We start from the raw sequence: 14,389 nt of genomic DNA on the forward strand, positions 1-14,389 counted from the left end.
CTGCTGATTAAATAAAAGGAAACCTTTACTGTTACACATACTGTAAAGAAGAAAGAGCTAGAAGGAAGGGGTCTCCTTCATTGGGATTTCTTGGTACACTGCTTGTGATCCTGTACTGTGCCAATAGCATAGATGAAAGATCATGACCCTCTTCATTATTTCCTGGACAGCTCACAAAACGGCACTATCCAGCAAACTATTATTTCATAGCAAAATATATTTTAATTGGAAAATCACTTGAAGTAACGGAATAAAAATGTGTAGCAGGAACTTTCCCAACAGACAGCAGAGTATGTACAGTTTGTGAGCGGAGCAGCATGTATTTAATATATTTTTATATAGAAAATACAAGCATATTTAAAAATGGAAACATGTAACAAAGTATGTCACGACGAATAACAAAATATAACACAAAATAAAAAGGTAAACCCAAAATAACAAGTTTACTAAACAAAACAAGACCCAGCACCGTGTTGGAATTTCTTTGCGTAAGTTCCAGGATGCCCAGGACTCCCAGGAAGAGATGATCCTGCTTTTAGGAGAGCTGGTTGGTTGTGCAGTGGTTAAAACCCAGTCCTCCTTTTCCTGGAACAAAAAAACAAAGAGATTCAACAGAAAAACTGAAGACGTAAGAGCTTAGGGGCTGATGACAACAGCATTGAAAGTCTCAGATGCCTGGGCATTATCTGTGACACGGTTTGTAGGGATGGGGGTCGTTCCTTGAGAACAGGTGCTACCTTATGAAAAGATCGGAGAATCAAAAGAACCCGGGTTTTGATCCCGTCCCTCTCACCAATTCCCTGTCTGATAATCCTCTTATCTCTAAAATGATGAGCTTGGACTTTGTGAACCTGGAAGTCTCTTACATTAACAGTTGATGGTTTTTGTTTACGGCATTTACTTAGGGTCAATTTTCTGAAGATGCACACAGAGATCAGAGGAAACCCGGTCTCTTTCTTAAGGACGGAACGAACTGGAAATGATACGGGGTCTGCCTTTTTCATCAGCAGAGGAGGTCAGAGGCTGAGGGATTTAATGGTTGCCATGGGGTGCTTCTCCCCCAGCCGTCACTGATGGCAGGAAGGCGCTCCATCCGTGAAGAAGCGTCTACTGAGCACCAGTTTTTGTGCCCGTACCAAGTCCGAGGGATACAATCTTCAAGGCACTCAGTCTTGTGGGAGAGAAGGAAATAAAAAATTGCTTGGAAACATTTACTGTTTTGATTTCTCAGAAAAGCTTTCTCTTCTCCCCATTTCAGGGAATCATACTCCACCTTTCTTTCTTCTGGGAACTGCCAGCCGCCTCTCCCCTTCACCCATAAGTAAGGTAGAGATTTTGACAAAATGACCCTTCAAGTTAGTACAACAGAACTCAACCTAGGGCCGCAGTTTCACTGACCCCTCGTGGGCCCTTCAATCGATCTGGAGTAGTCAGTTCTTCTGGATTGTTAAACGGGGTCAGTGCCTTATTTGTGTGGATACCGTGGGATGACATGTAAAATGTGGAAGCTATAAGCAGGGCTGTCCCTCCACCTGAACTGAGCAGCAGAGAAAACCCCATTGCAGCAAAAGACAGGATGGAACAGACGCTGGAGAGAGGAGGGGAGACGAGAGGCGGACAGGCTTTAGGTGGCTTTCAAGTGCTCAGTCTGGTCCTCCTGATGCTCAGCCACCTCATGTCTTTGGGGGCAAGGTCCTTCTAGCCTGAGGACATATTCCATTCTTTAGTGAAGCTAGCTAGAGTTGCAATAAGAGAGTTCCGACTGTCACACATCTCCTAGAATAACTGATCACAGTACAAGGAGGCAGGGACTTGCCCCATCTTCTGGGTTGAAGATGAACCTCTCCGCGTATATGGGCTATGCCTCTTAGCTCATTTTGCTGAATATATACATCTGGATTCCTTCGTTAAACTTTTGCTTTAAAAAATTGAGATTTTGTTCTCTTTATTAATCATTTTCTTCACATAAGCTAATAATTATCCTTCCCCTAGTTGAGAAAGAGATCCTCTGGAGTATTTTGATGTTAGGGAACCACACAAACTCTGGGTTTCCTTTTCTTATCTACAAGATGAAGGAGTTGAAATAGAAAGTATAAAATTATAAGAATTTTATAAATACTTCCTGTTCCTTTTTGAGTCACTGTCATTCTTAGTCCTTTTATCTTTCCTTCTCTCTCTCTCTCTCTCTTCTTTTCCTTTTTCCCCCCAGAAATCCATTGCAGTTTGACTCTCGTTTTTTCAACTCTGCTCTCATGTAAAACCATCATTTTTATCTTGGAAGTTTCTACATATCCATATATAATCCAAATTTGCTCTTTGGAGTTTATGTTTTCTCTCTGCAGAGATGGCATACACTTGATAGGAAGAAATTCACTGGCCCAGGGCTGATTTTTGTTGTTGTTGTTGTTGTTAATGAAGTGTGTACTTAAATAGGTTTTTGCCTTTGCAAGCTGAATTGTATTCTAATCACAACGAAATTTTAAAAAATGGGAAAATTAGAGATGATTTCAGTTAGCTGAATTTCCCACTTTTTAAAGAGAATATGAAACTATCCATTTATTTTAAATGATTACTTTAAGACAGAAGTAAATGTACATAATACAAATCTAAGTGATGTAATACAATGACACGTACTGAAAACCTTAAAATAGAGCTGTTAATATTCCAACATTGCAACATTTGTGAGGACAATGTTACAATATTGAAAATATTTTATCCGTGGTATGAGGTAGTACGTCTGACATTTCCTGAAGTTTAAAAAAGTTTAAACCTTGAGGAAGAAGAACAAAGCTAGAGGCACCATGCTCTTGCATTTCAAACTATATTACAAAGTTTAGTAATCAAAACAATATGGTATTGCCATAAAATCAGACATGGAGATCAGAAAGACAGGAAAAAGAGCCCAGAAATAAACCTTTGCATGTATGGTCAATTAATTTATGACAAAGGAGCCAAGAATATACAACAAACTCTTCAACAAATGGTGCTGGGAAAACTGGACAGCCACATGCCAAAGAATGAAACTGGACCACTTTCTTATACCAAACATAAAAATTAACTCAAAATGGACTAAAGATTTGAATATAAGAGCTGAAACCATAAGACTCCTAGAAGAAAACGTAGAACTTGGTGATGATTTTTGGGGGGGATTTGACAGCAAAAGCAAAGTCAAGAAAAGCAAAAATCAGCAAGTGGGACTACATCAAACTAAAAATTTCTTCACAGCAAATGAAACCATCAACAAACAAAATGAAAAGGCCACCTACTGAATGGGATTATATATCTGATAAGACGTCACCATCCAAAATATATAAAGAGCTTATACAACCCAATAACAAAACAAACAAACAAACAAACAAAACAAAATAAAAACAAACCCCAAACAATTGGATTAAAAAATAGGCAGAGGATATGAATACACATTTTCCCAAAGAAGACATATAGCAGGCCAATAGGTACATGAAAAGTGCTCAACATCATCAGTCATCAGGGAAATGCTAATCAAAACCACAGTGAGATATCACCTCACACCAGGGAGAATGGCTATTATCAGAAAGGCAAGAAATAACAAGTTTCGGCAAGAATGTGGAGAAAAGAGAATGTTTGTGTGTTGTCGGTCGGAATGCAAATTGCGTACTATGCAAACAGCACGGAGGCGCCTCAAAAAAGAAAAAAAAATAAAAACAAAACTGCCATCCAATCAGCAATTCTACTTGTACTTCTGGGTATTTCTCTGAAGAAAATGAAAATACGAACTTGAAAAGATGTATGTACCATGTTCACTGCAGCATTATTTATAATAGCCAAGATATGAAAACAACGTAAGTGTCCATTAATTGATAAATGGATAAAGAAAATGTGACACACACACACAGACACTGAAATACTATTCAGCTACGAGAGAATGAAATCTTGCCATTTACAACAACATGGATGGCCCCTGAGGACTTTATGCTAAGTGAGATAAGTTGGACAGAGAAAGACAAATACCATATGGTCTCACTAATATGTGGAATCTAAAAGAACCAGAAAAATCCCTTACAGATACAGAAAACGGATTGGTGGGTGCCAGAGGCAGGGGGTGGGGGTGAAATGGATGAACGGAGTCAAAAGGTACAAACTTCTAGTTATAAAACAAATAAGCCATGGGGATGTAACATACAGCATGGTGACTACAGTTAAAAACACTGTGTTGCATATTTGAAAATTGCTAAGACAGCAAATCTTAAAAGTTCTTACCATGAGAAAAAAAATTTTGTAATTATATATGGTGACGGATGCTAACTAGATCTACTGTGGTAATCATTTTACAATATATATACAAATATCAAATCATTATATCGTATACCTGAAACTAATATAATGTATGTCAATTATTCTTCAATAAAAAAGTTTACATTATTTTAAACATATTTTTTTCCTTAGACTTAATTTTGTGATAATCTTTTCTCAACTACCATACTTACTGGTTAGAAATGAGAAACCAATTGACAGATGTATTTTTACACTAAAATTTTTTAGTCAATTAAATACTGAATATATATATATATATATGTATATATATACACACACACACACTAAAAATATGAAACAAGAGTTTTGATTTTAAAAATAAACATTTCTTATCAATTTCAATAGTATTTTTTTTGTAATCAGGAATGCAAATGAACATCATTAAAATGTACTGTTTATTATTTATTTTACAACCTTACATATGAAGGATGCAATCTTCTCGTGAAGGCAGTTAATTTATTTGTTTAATGAAACCTTTTTTCTTTTGTTTGGAAAACTATGGAATGTTGCATGAATTTGCATGCAATCCTTTTAGAGGAGGCCATGCTAACTTTCTCTGTAGTGTTCCAATTTTGACTTTATGCGCTGCCAAAGGTGAGCACAAGATTATTTATTTGTGAGATAGCCTTTTGTCAATCCTTAACTAACATTTCTTTGTGTGGCTTTAGTTCAAATTTAAAGAGTACTGGAAAGCAGATATTTTTGGAAACTAAAAGCTTCTACTTAAACTGGCGATACGTTCTGGCTTTTGGGACACACTCAACTTGAATTTTGATCTCTTTGTGTTATAGTTAAACATTTGTTTCTTCTAATGGTCTTACCTGGAGCAGTCATGTCCTGTCCAAGCTGAGAGACAATGACATCGGTTTGGTCTTATGCATTTTCCACCATTTAAGCAGGGAGACTGGCAAACAGCTGGGATGAAAAATTCATGCATTTATTTAATTAATATTTAGCAGGTTGGAAAACATCCATGAAGAGGTGTAGAATAAGATCTGATGCTGCTTTCCACTCCAGCCACTCCCATTCCTCACTGACCATTTGTATTACACATTCCTGCCACTCTGTTTGACCTTGGGTCTCATGTGAACTACCCACCATCCCTCCCTTTCCCTTCCAAGCTAGTCAAGTTGCAAATGTAAGTCCCAGGTTAAGTCCTGCCTGTGTATTGAAACCTCTGCTGATGACATTAAATCCACTGATTTTTCTCAGCAATTCTTTTTATTTATGCAACCGATGTGATGTATACCGTTTTGAACTGCGAATTTTTCAAGCGCTCAGTGAGACTGTATATCACTTGAGAGAGCTGGCAGTGAATTCTATGACTGACCGCGTTGTTACACCAGACATTGACACGTATGATAATCAGACACAAAGATTATCCAAAATAACAAAAAAACAAACAAATAAATAAAAATAGCAGATGATTCAAAAGCTCCTTGTATTTGCTAGAAAACACAATTTTCATGGCTTTTACCAGCTTTACTTGGAATTGCAGAACCTGGAATAGAATTAAAAGCCATAGGTAAAACCCTGAGTGAACATCCAAAGATTTACTATACGGACATCTTTTCTCACAAGGCCATCTTGGCATAACCACACTCTGCTTGCTACAAAATTTACAGATGCTAAAAACTGATGAAGACCTACCACCAGCAAGTTTAATATATCACAGAGAAAGAAGAACTTTCTCGAGGAAGAAGAAAATAAAATTCTTGTTGAAAGAAGGTTGGAAATGAGAAAGTTTCAGCCTCATTATTTTACCCTCATTATTGCTTGGACATGTAGCCTTCCCCAGATGAAAAACTCATCTTTGGTAAGATATACATGAATGTCACTTCTTTTTTTTTATTTTTATTTTTTACGTTTATTTATTTTTGAGGGAGAGACAGTGTGTGAGTTGGGGAGGGGCAGAGAGGGAGGGAGACACAGAATCTGAAGCAGGGGGCAGGCTCTGAGCTGTCAGCACAGAGCCCGATGTGGGGCTCGAACTCACAGACTGTGAGATCAGGACCTGAGCCGAAGTTGGACGCTTAACTGACGGAACCACCTGGGCACCCCACAAATGCCACTTCTTTTATCACTTATTTATAAAACATGGGGAAAACTCCAGAAAGTACCAAGCACTTGATATGCAAGCACCAGGTGCGAAGAGCGAGGACAAAGGTAAAACCATCTTTGCCCGTGGGGAGCTCTCTTGGGGAGTTAAGGGTAGGTATGGGCAAAGAGAAGGCATGCATTTACCACATAACAAAGAGGAAATTATGAGACAAAGCAGAATTAAAAATAACAAAAATAAAACCCAGTCATTGAAAACTAACTCTCCATAGATGCTGCTTGCTAATAAAAATTTACTCCTTTTCATTTTTTAAAAATGTTTATTTATTTTGAGATAAATAAATCTCTGCACTATCAGTGCAGACCTTGATGGCAGCTCGATCTCGTGAACCGTGAGATCATGACCTGAGCTGAGCCACCCAAGCACCCCAAATTACTCCTTTTCAATAGCATGATGATTCAGTGGTTCCTGACAGTACTAACAAATTCATTTCACCTCCTTGTCTAATAGCTTAACACCTTCCTCCTTCCCTATAATATGGGTGCCCCCAATATTCCATTTTAGGCTACCTTCTCGTGCTATGTGCCTTCTGCACCGTCTTACGTTTTTCTTCGTGTATGTTTTCCAGTGATGACTCACATACCACTGTCTTCAATCTAGATGTATCTTCTGGGAACTCAAACCGTCATTCAACTCCTTATCAGACCTCTCCCTTGCAGGTTTCATGGGCTCCTCAAACTCAACAAGTACATACTTAACTCCTTAACCACACATTCACACCTGCTCCTCTTGGGTTCTCTATCTCAGTAAATGGCACCGCCTTTCCCTCAGGGGCCCCAAAGCTGTATCAGTCTTGACTCTTCTCAGACCTCTCCCGCTGCAGTGTATCTATAACAAAACAGTAACTTCTCTCAAATACATCTTTTTTGGTTATCATTTTTTCAGAATTCATTACATCTCGCCAATTCTGCTTTGATAACTTCCTAAGCGGTCTCCCTATTGCAAGTATTACTTTCTGCCATTTTCCATACTGCTGCCAAAATCACTTTTCTAAAAGAAAATCCGATCGTATGATTTTCCTGCTTAAAACCCTTCAGTGGCTTCTGTTGCTCGTAAGACCTAATCCAGCATCTTGAACTTGGCACCCATTGCATTTCTCTACTCTGGCTCTGTCCATCTTTACAGCTTCATTTCCAGCCACACACCTACCTTCCCTCTATGGCTTCAGTCCTGCTATGGTGAACACACCTGTGTTACGCTTCCACACTTTTGACTAGAATGATCTTTTGGTGACTACTCTCGCTTTTCTGATCCCATGCTTGCGAAGACTTCTGAATGTCTTTACTTGGTTAGTGTACTTATCTTCACTGTTGGCAGAGCCCCTTTTAGAGAATTCAATTAGCTAGAATTATCTACTTAGAGACCATTCTGCATCTTTTCTCCTGTTTCATACGCTGCTGTCTGCTTAGTATGTAGGGGGTGTAAGCACGTGCCAAGATAGCTGCTTCGAGGTTAACAAGAAAGGAACACTATACGATGCAGCATCATTAGGGAGCTTATTCTAGTTAGGGAGCCAAGGAGCTAAAAGAAATACAAATAAAGCAGATCAATGGAGCTTTAAACTTCATGGTTCTAACTAACTGTGTAGTATCTACAGAAATGGAATGTTAGAAAATAGATTATTGTGGTATAAAGCAAGTTTGGGGATAAGAGGAAGCTTAAGCAGGGTTTTTGAGGTTGGATAAGCGTTGAAGAGGTAAGGGAAAGAGGGAGACTGTGAGTTTGTGCTGAGAGATGCGGGGAGAAGGGACTATTTGGGGGTAATGAAGAAGCCATCACTGTGGGGGATGGTATGGGATTGGTAGGATAGGAACTGAATTTTATCAGGTGCGCTGAAGCCAATTTAGGCAGGACCTTGGAGGTTAGAAGAATTTGGGCTGAAAAATTTGGGCTGGATATGGAGACAATAGGGAACCATGTTAGGTTCCTAAATAGGGCAAAAAGATAAGCCCAAAGTGGTACATAGCGATGTCTAGCTGGGAAATGGAGACAGAAAGATTAATCAATAGACTCTGACGGCGATTCAAACAAGAGATCTTTTACTAGCTGGTGACAGCGAGGACAGAGGAGGATGTAGGAGATACTGTGCAGGAAGAAACAGAAAGGGGCTGATACTGGTGATCGTAGAGGAAGGAGCAGGAGACTCAAGGATGCCTCCATCTCGAAGAGCGGTGCCCCCGCTGCAGAGTAAGATGCCTGGAAGAGGGCCAGACTCGTCTGCATGTGACTTCAATTTGAGAAATGCAGATAAAACATCACAGCTGACTTGTTAGAAACAAACACTATATAGATTGCGTTTAGAGTTTCAAACAAAAGCTTCACATTTGGCTTCCTCTGGTAGGTTTTTCCTTTCCTACATTCATGGGTGGCTGTTTGGCTTGAGGGAGGGTGACTACACGTGTGATTTTGCCTGTGACAGTATGTTTCACTCCCATTCCCTTGGTTTACTTATTAATAGTACCCCTTTCACTCAAAAAATGCCCTAGTGGGAAAGCTAAATTACATGGTCACCGAGCCTTAGAGTTCATGCCAAACCCTGGTGCCAATATGCCTGTCCTACTTGATGTTTTACCCACCAGAGAGGTGGTATAAATACTGCTTTCACGAGGGATGGTAGAGTGTTAGACATAATACAAATAAATACAGCAAGTTCTGTTCTTTTAGCAGTTGCCTAAAGATTTCAGACTTTAAAAACCTGTCATTCATCTTTTTTTAAAAAAACTTAATGTTCAATGAGAGACAGAGAGAGACAGAGCATGAGCAGGGGAGGGGCAGAGACAGAGAGAGAGACACGAAATCCAAAGCAGTCTCCAGGCTCTGAGCTGTCAGCACAGAGCCCGACTCGGGGCTTGAACCCACAGACCGTGAGATCACGACCTGAGCCGAAGCTGGATGCTTCACTGACTGAGCCACCCAGGCTCCCCAAAACCTGTCATTTCAAGCAGATTCATTTATTCGATATGAGAAACTGATCATATGCAGGCACTATGCTAGGTAGCAGACATACAAAGATCATGAAGAAGCATCCCTGCCCTCAAGTGGGATATAATCTAGGAGGAGCAAGGACAGATCGATAATCAGTTAAGACCTCAAAGTACAGAAGAGTAAATATTTGAGACAGGCAAAGGTTAAGGGGACAACATTTGTCACCAATCAATGAACAACAGTTTGTTACTGTTGTCCACGAAGGAACCATCTCTTTGAGGAGATTTCCACTTAAATGGTTTTTATTCAGGGTCGTGTTCTTTCTAGTTACCACAAATACAGTAATTTAGTTTCACAGAGCTTAAAATAAATATTCTTCTGAACCTCTGCATGCTTTCTCGATATTCTGCAAACAGAGCAGATGACGTGAAGAAGGCAGGAGGCTGAGCTGACTTAGAAGCTCTTCTTTGGTTCACGACCCTGACAGGTGCCTACGAAGCAGCCGTAGAGTTCAGCATTGAGACTATCATTCAAGACACCATCTTGGGGGATTTGTGAAAAACCTTGGCATCCTTTCGTTTCACTGCCACCTCTGAATCTGAGTCATACTCATCAATGTTCTCCAGGGCCTCATGGAGCCAAGTCACCAAGAAAACAAACCCAGAGAGAAGACCTACCTGTATGACAGCGGGACCCCGTCCAGCCAGTTGGGCAATCACACTGATAAGGGGCCACACAGCGACCACCGTTCAGACAGGGGAGGATGCATATTGCTAGAAAGGAGATCGACAGGGATTAAATCAAAACACACACTCAGACATACGTTCAAATGTTCACAAAACGTTTTCCGGGAGGAGTAAAACCTTGAATGACCCACTAGATAGTCTCCCCGGATGTGTTCTGTTTATTAATCAGTATCACTGGAAAAACACAATCAGGAAAGTAAGTCTGGACCTTTAGCCTAATGAAATGACTCTAGTTCCAAATGCACTCTTTTAGAGAGGATACACCGTGATCGATGTCCGCTAAGTGCTGTGCTTTCTCTTCACAGGATAAGCAGAATGTTCTCCCGTTATTATTGTTTCAAATTTCCTTTTCAAATTACATAAAGTGCTCAAGAAGTTTGGCCGTCTCGAGGCTCTCTTATTGTCTCGAATTAAATCTAAGAACGGGTCAGATGGGCTCTCTGTAGGCCGGTGTTGGCAACACATTAGTAGCGATGGAACAGCTCATCCTTTATTTCCTTGAAGCAAAGGCCTGATGGGGACTGAGTGAGGCCTCTCCTACACTGTCCCCAGTGCTCATTCTTCCTAGAAATTACTGAGCTCTTTAAAAGGGAATAGTCTGTTTAGAAGGAGTGAGACTGTCTATTGGCTTGCTACTCAAAGCACAGTTCTCCAGCCAATAGCATTACCTAGGAGTTGGCTACAAAATGCAGAATTGCAGGTCCCAACCCAGAACTACTGAATCAGAATCTGCATTTCACATCTCCTAGGTGGCGCGTATGCACCTTAAACTTGGGGAACCCTGGTCTAATGCAGTAGCACAGGCACGTGCTCGGTGAACCAAGCGAGGCCTGCTGTCAGGGTCCCCCAGGGTAAATGTTTCCCTGGTCTTTGGACGCTTAGCATTAAAGCAGTCAAGTTTGGGAGCTCTAAATGGGAAAGAATGATAGCAGAGCAGAGGGAGGAAAAACATAATTCTTCTTCTTTCTTACTCAGTGTGAGAACACTTGCTTTGGTGAGTTGTTGGCCTAAATTTATTTCCATTGTGTATATTTTTTTCTTTCTAGATTAGTTGAAATAGTTACACTCAAAACAGTTTTAGAATCTCTTATGACATGTCTGGCCTTCAAAAAAATGATAAAACTGATAGAGACCAAGAGCCATCACATGAATGACCCTGGATGTGATTTCCATATACCACTCCCAATGAAACAGGCAATAATTTTTCCCCACATATGTTTTTTAAGATATTAAAACAGGGAATAGTTTAGCCATTAAAATTTTTTTCAAAATCACTTATTCACTTTCTCCCGCAAGTTCAAATTCAAACTTACAAGAATCAAAATTCTGTATTAATTTACTAAGCGTTGTGTAGACACAGGAGTGACCGCTTCCCCTATTTTTTTTTTTTTTAAGTTGGGAAGAACCACCCCTAATGAAAAAGAGTGAATGGTGGGTTGCAAATACAACGCACAAAGTACAATGTTATGCAATGCTGTGAATTTATCCCAACTGCAGCAATGAGAGATACAGTATATAAATTGACTTGAGGTAGGAGAAGATGGGGCCTGGGAAACCCTCTATTATAAACTCCTTCCCAAGAAGATTCTTGGGAATTTGTGACAGGAGGTATGTGTGGAGACGGCTCTTGATAACTGTGTTTTCAAGGTCACTTATATTCCAATTCTTCTGCAACTAATTGACATATTCAGATAGACTCCAGATGCTCTCGTCTGGTCTACCACAGGACCAAATGAGCTCCTTCCACCAGTAAAGCCCACCAAAAGCAAATGAGTTCCTTCCACCAGTAAAGCCAGTTCCTTCCACCAGTAAAGTTTGCTTCCACCAAAGCAAATGAGTTCCTTCCACCAGTAAAGCCAGTTCCTAGTAACTCCCCTGATTTGGCAGCTTCCAGGTAAGGTATCAGGACTCAAAGTAAGATTTAAGGACATAGCATGTAAGGTCTGAGGAGACTCACGTTCTTCACAGAGGCGCCCCATCCAGCCATCTGGACAGGAACAGGCATTTGGGCGTTGGCAGATACCTCCATTCTGACATGGGAATCGACAGACAGCTGGAAAAGAAGCAGGCTGGGTCACAAATCTAGGGAATTATAGAAGAGTGTCTGTCAGAAGACAGGATTCCTTATTTATATTTCCTTGAGTCAAGTTTTACAGAAGAGAAACAAAACCGAATCTCAAGATTCAGCGAGGGGTTAACGTGAGGGTTTTGAGAAAAAGGCATACACAAGCTTGGGTGGTTCTGGGAATATGGCTTCCAAAATTTAATAACCTGGGGGTTCAGAGCAGAAGGGGACAAGGTGGTTTAGACCAAAGATAATCTCTTTTGGTCTGCCCCAGGGGAAATGCCTCTTCCAGAAGATGTGGAAATGCCCTTCCGAAGGTGCCCTTTGATGGCCAATAGCTCTTTGGTGCTGCCTCTGTCACTCAGTGTCTTAAAACAAACAAGTGAAGACACAAACAAGCAAGCAAAGCAAACACACAACTCTCATTTGCCTTCTGGTTTTGAGGGAAACTTGGGCTATTCTTTGAGGATGTCACCTCCTCAGCTGCCCTCTCACGAGGAAGAGGTTGTACCTTCTCTTACATCTCGCCTGTAAGTGATCTCATTTCTCACAGCTGCTGTCAGACAATCTCCTTCCAGCTCTTGCAATGGCCCTTGCCTCTTTTGAGGCCATTCGTTCATGGATTTCCTCAATTTTCCCAACCCCACAGGTCATTAAAGACTTTGGCCTTTTCACCCCAAATCCAAATCCAACCATTGTTCACGTGGCCGTGTGAACAACCCATTCAACAATTAGATTATTCTTCTAGTTCCTGAGTTAATGTTTGTCATGTTCACTAGCACAGCTCCTGACTTTCAGTAGAATGGAACAATCACTATGATTTGTAAAACAAAACAAAACAAAACAAAACAAAACAAAACAAAACAAAACAAATCTGTTTTACTAGAAATGTATAAGTTTTAGGACATACCAGAATGCCTCACTGTCTACTTTTTTCAATTTTGCCGAATTTTAAGCACAGAACCTTCTTCCCCCAAGGAAGATTTTATTGAGTGCACATACACAATTCATCCTTGGGTTTGCCAATTCAGTGCACCAAATGAAGAGACAGCCGTGCTCACATGAACTCAGAGTGCTTGTCACCAGCCCCCAGCGTGGCCAGGGAGACCATGGGGTGGGCTCAGCTTCCCTGGGGCTGACTGGTACCTCTTCCCTCTGAATCTGCCCACTGGGCGGGCTATCCCGTCCCCAGCGGGGCTAGGGGTCTGCCCTGGATGCGAGTGTGGAACTGGAATCTGCTGAAACACCTGAGCATCCGAGAGGTGTCCTCGTGGCTCAGACATGACACAGCTCCCCCTAGCAGCTGGAGAACACTTCAAGAGAGCACAAGCACTTCCCTGAGGAGCCATGATTGACTCAGGAAGGGGCAGTGTGCTGGGCCAGAGTTTTGTGTGAAAGCTTTTAAAACTCAAACCCAGAATGTTAAGGAAAATGACACAAATGTCAAGGGAAATGTATTTATTTTTAAAATTTTTTTCTTAATGTTTATTTTTGAGAGAGTAAGAGGGAGACAGAGTGCGAGTGGGGTAGGGGCAGAGAGAGAGGGAGACACAGAATCCAAAACAGCTCCGGGCTCTGAGCTGTCAGCACAGAGTCTGATGCGGGGCTCGAACCCACAAACCGTGATATCATGACCTGAGCTGAAGTCAGACGCTCAACCAACTGAGCCACACAGGGGTCCCAAGAGAAAATTTAAAGCCAAGGAAAAAGAACAGAGCAGGCATCCTAGCTGTTGGCCTCCCCAGACTTCCATATACATTTCTCTACAGTTTCAATGAGAAATAACCATTCAAATATTTCCTTACCTCTGCAAACGGGAGGTGATGTCCAGGTTCCATTCTCCAGGCAAACACTCCTTAGGGGACCTTCCAACATGTATCCACTGTAGCAGGAGTAGGTGATCATGTCCCCATACTGATAACGCACGCCTCGAGTGATGGCATTTTCTACAAAAGTTGGTTGACCGCAAGATATTTCTACAGGAAAACAAAAGCACAATTGAGCCTGTGCTACTAACCCAGCCAGCGGATGAGAGAGAACACAGTCTCATCTCAAAGACTGAATTAATTTCAAGAGCAAAGATCAAATAGCACCAGAGAGATGGCTTCCAAGAGAACTTCAATGCAGGATGTTTGTCAAATTACAAGAGGAGAAGCATGGGGACTATTTGTAGTCTATTGTGTTAGAGTAAAGATCATTAATTGCAGTATTGCAGATTCCATCAAGGCTGTTTTATTAGTG

At 40.9% G+C, this 14,389-nt stretch overlaps 1 protein-coding gene and 1 non-coding gene across 5 annotated transcripts in view; both read right to left on the reverse strand.

Annotated features, from left to right (window-relative positions):
• Nucleotides 1–424: 424 nt before the first annotated feature.
• SVEP1 (sushi, von Willebrand factor type A, EGF and pentraxin domain containing 1) overlaps nt 425–14,389 on the reverse strand; it is a 351,417-nt gene continuing 337,452 nt past the window's right edge. For all 4 annotated transcript variants that reach the window (XM_045043475.1, XM_023242560.2, XM_011288665.3 and 1 more), the window contains 5 exons: nt 13,954–14,124; nt 12,041–12,136; nt 10,015–10,110; nt 5,115–5,208; nt 425–585 (listed from right to left, as the gene is read on the reverse strand). In XM_045043475.1, coding sequence (XP_044899410.1) covers nt 564–585; nt 5,115–5,208; nt 10,015–10,110; nt 12,041–12,136; nt 13,954–14,124 — 479 coding nt within the window. In that variant the 3' untranslated portion in view covers nt 425–563. The remainder of the gene's footprint in view (nt 586–5,114; nt 5,209–10,014; nt 10,111–12,040; nt 12,137–13,953; nt 14,125–14,389) is intronic.
• LOC111557651 lies at nt 4,786–4,895 on the reverse strand. The gene has a single exon (XR_002737886.1). It is a non-coding gene; the product is annotated as a U6 spliceosomal RNA (small nuclear RNA).

This window comes from Felis catus, chromosome D4 (genome assembly GCF_018350175.1).
Source record: "Felis catus isolate Fca126 chromosome D4, F.catus_Fca126_mat1.0, whole genome shotgun sequence".
Classification (NCBI taxonomy): domain Eukaryota; kingdom Metazoa; phylum Chordata; class Mammalia; order Carnivora; family Felidae; genus Felis; species Felis catus.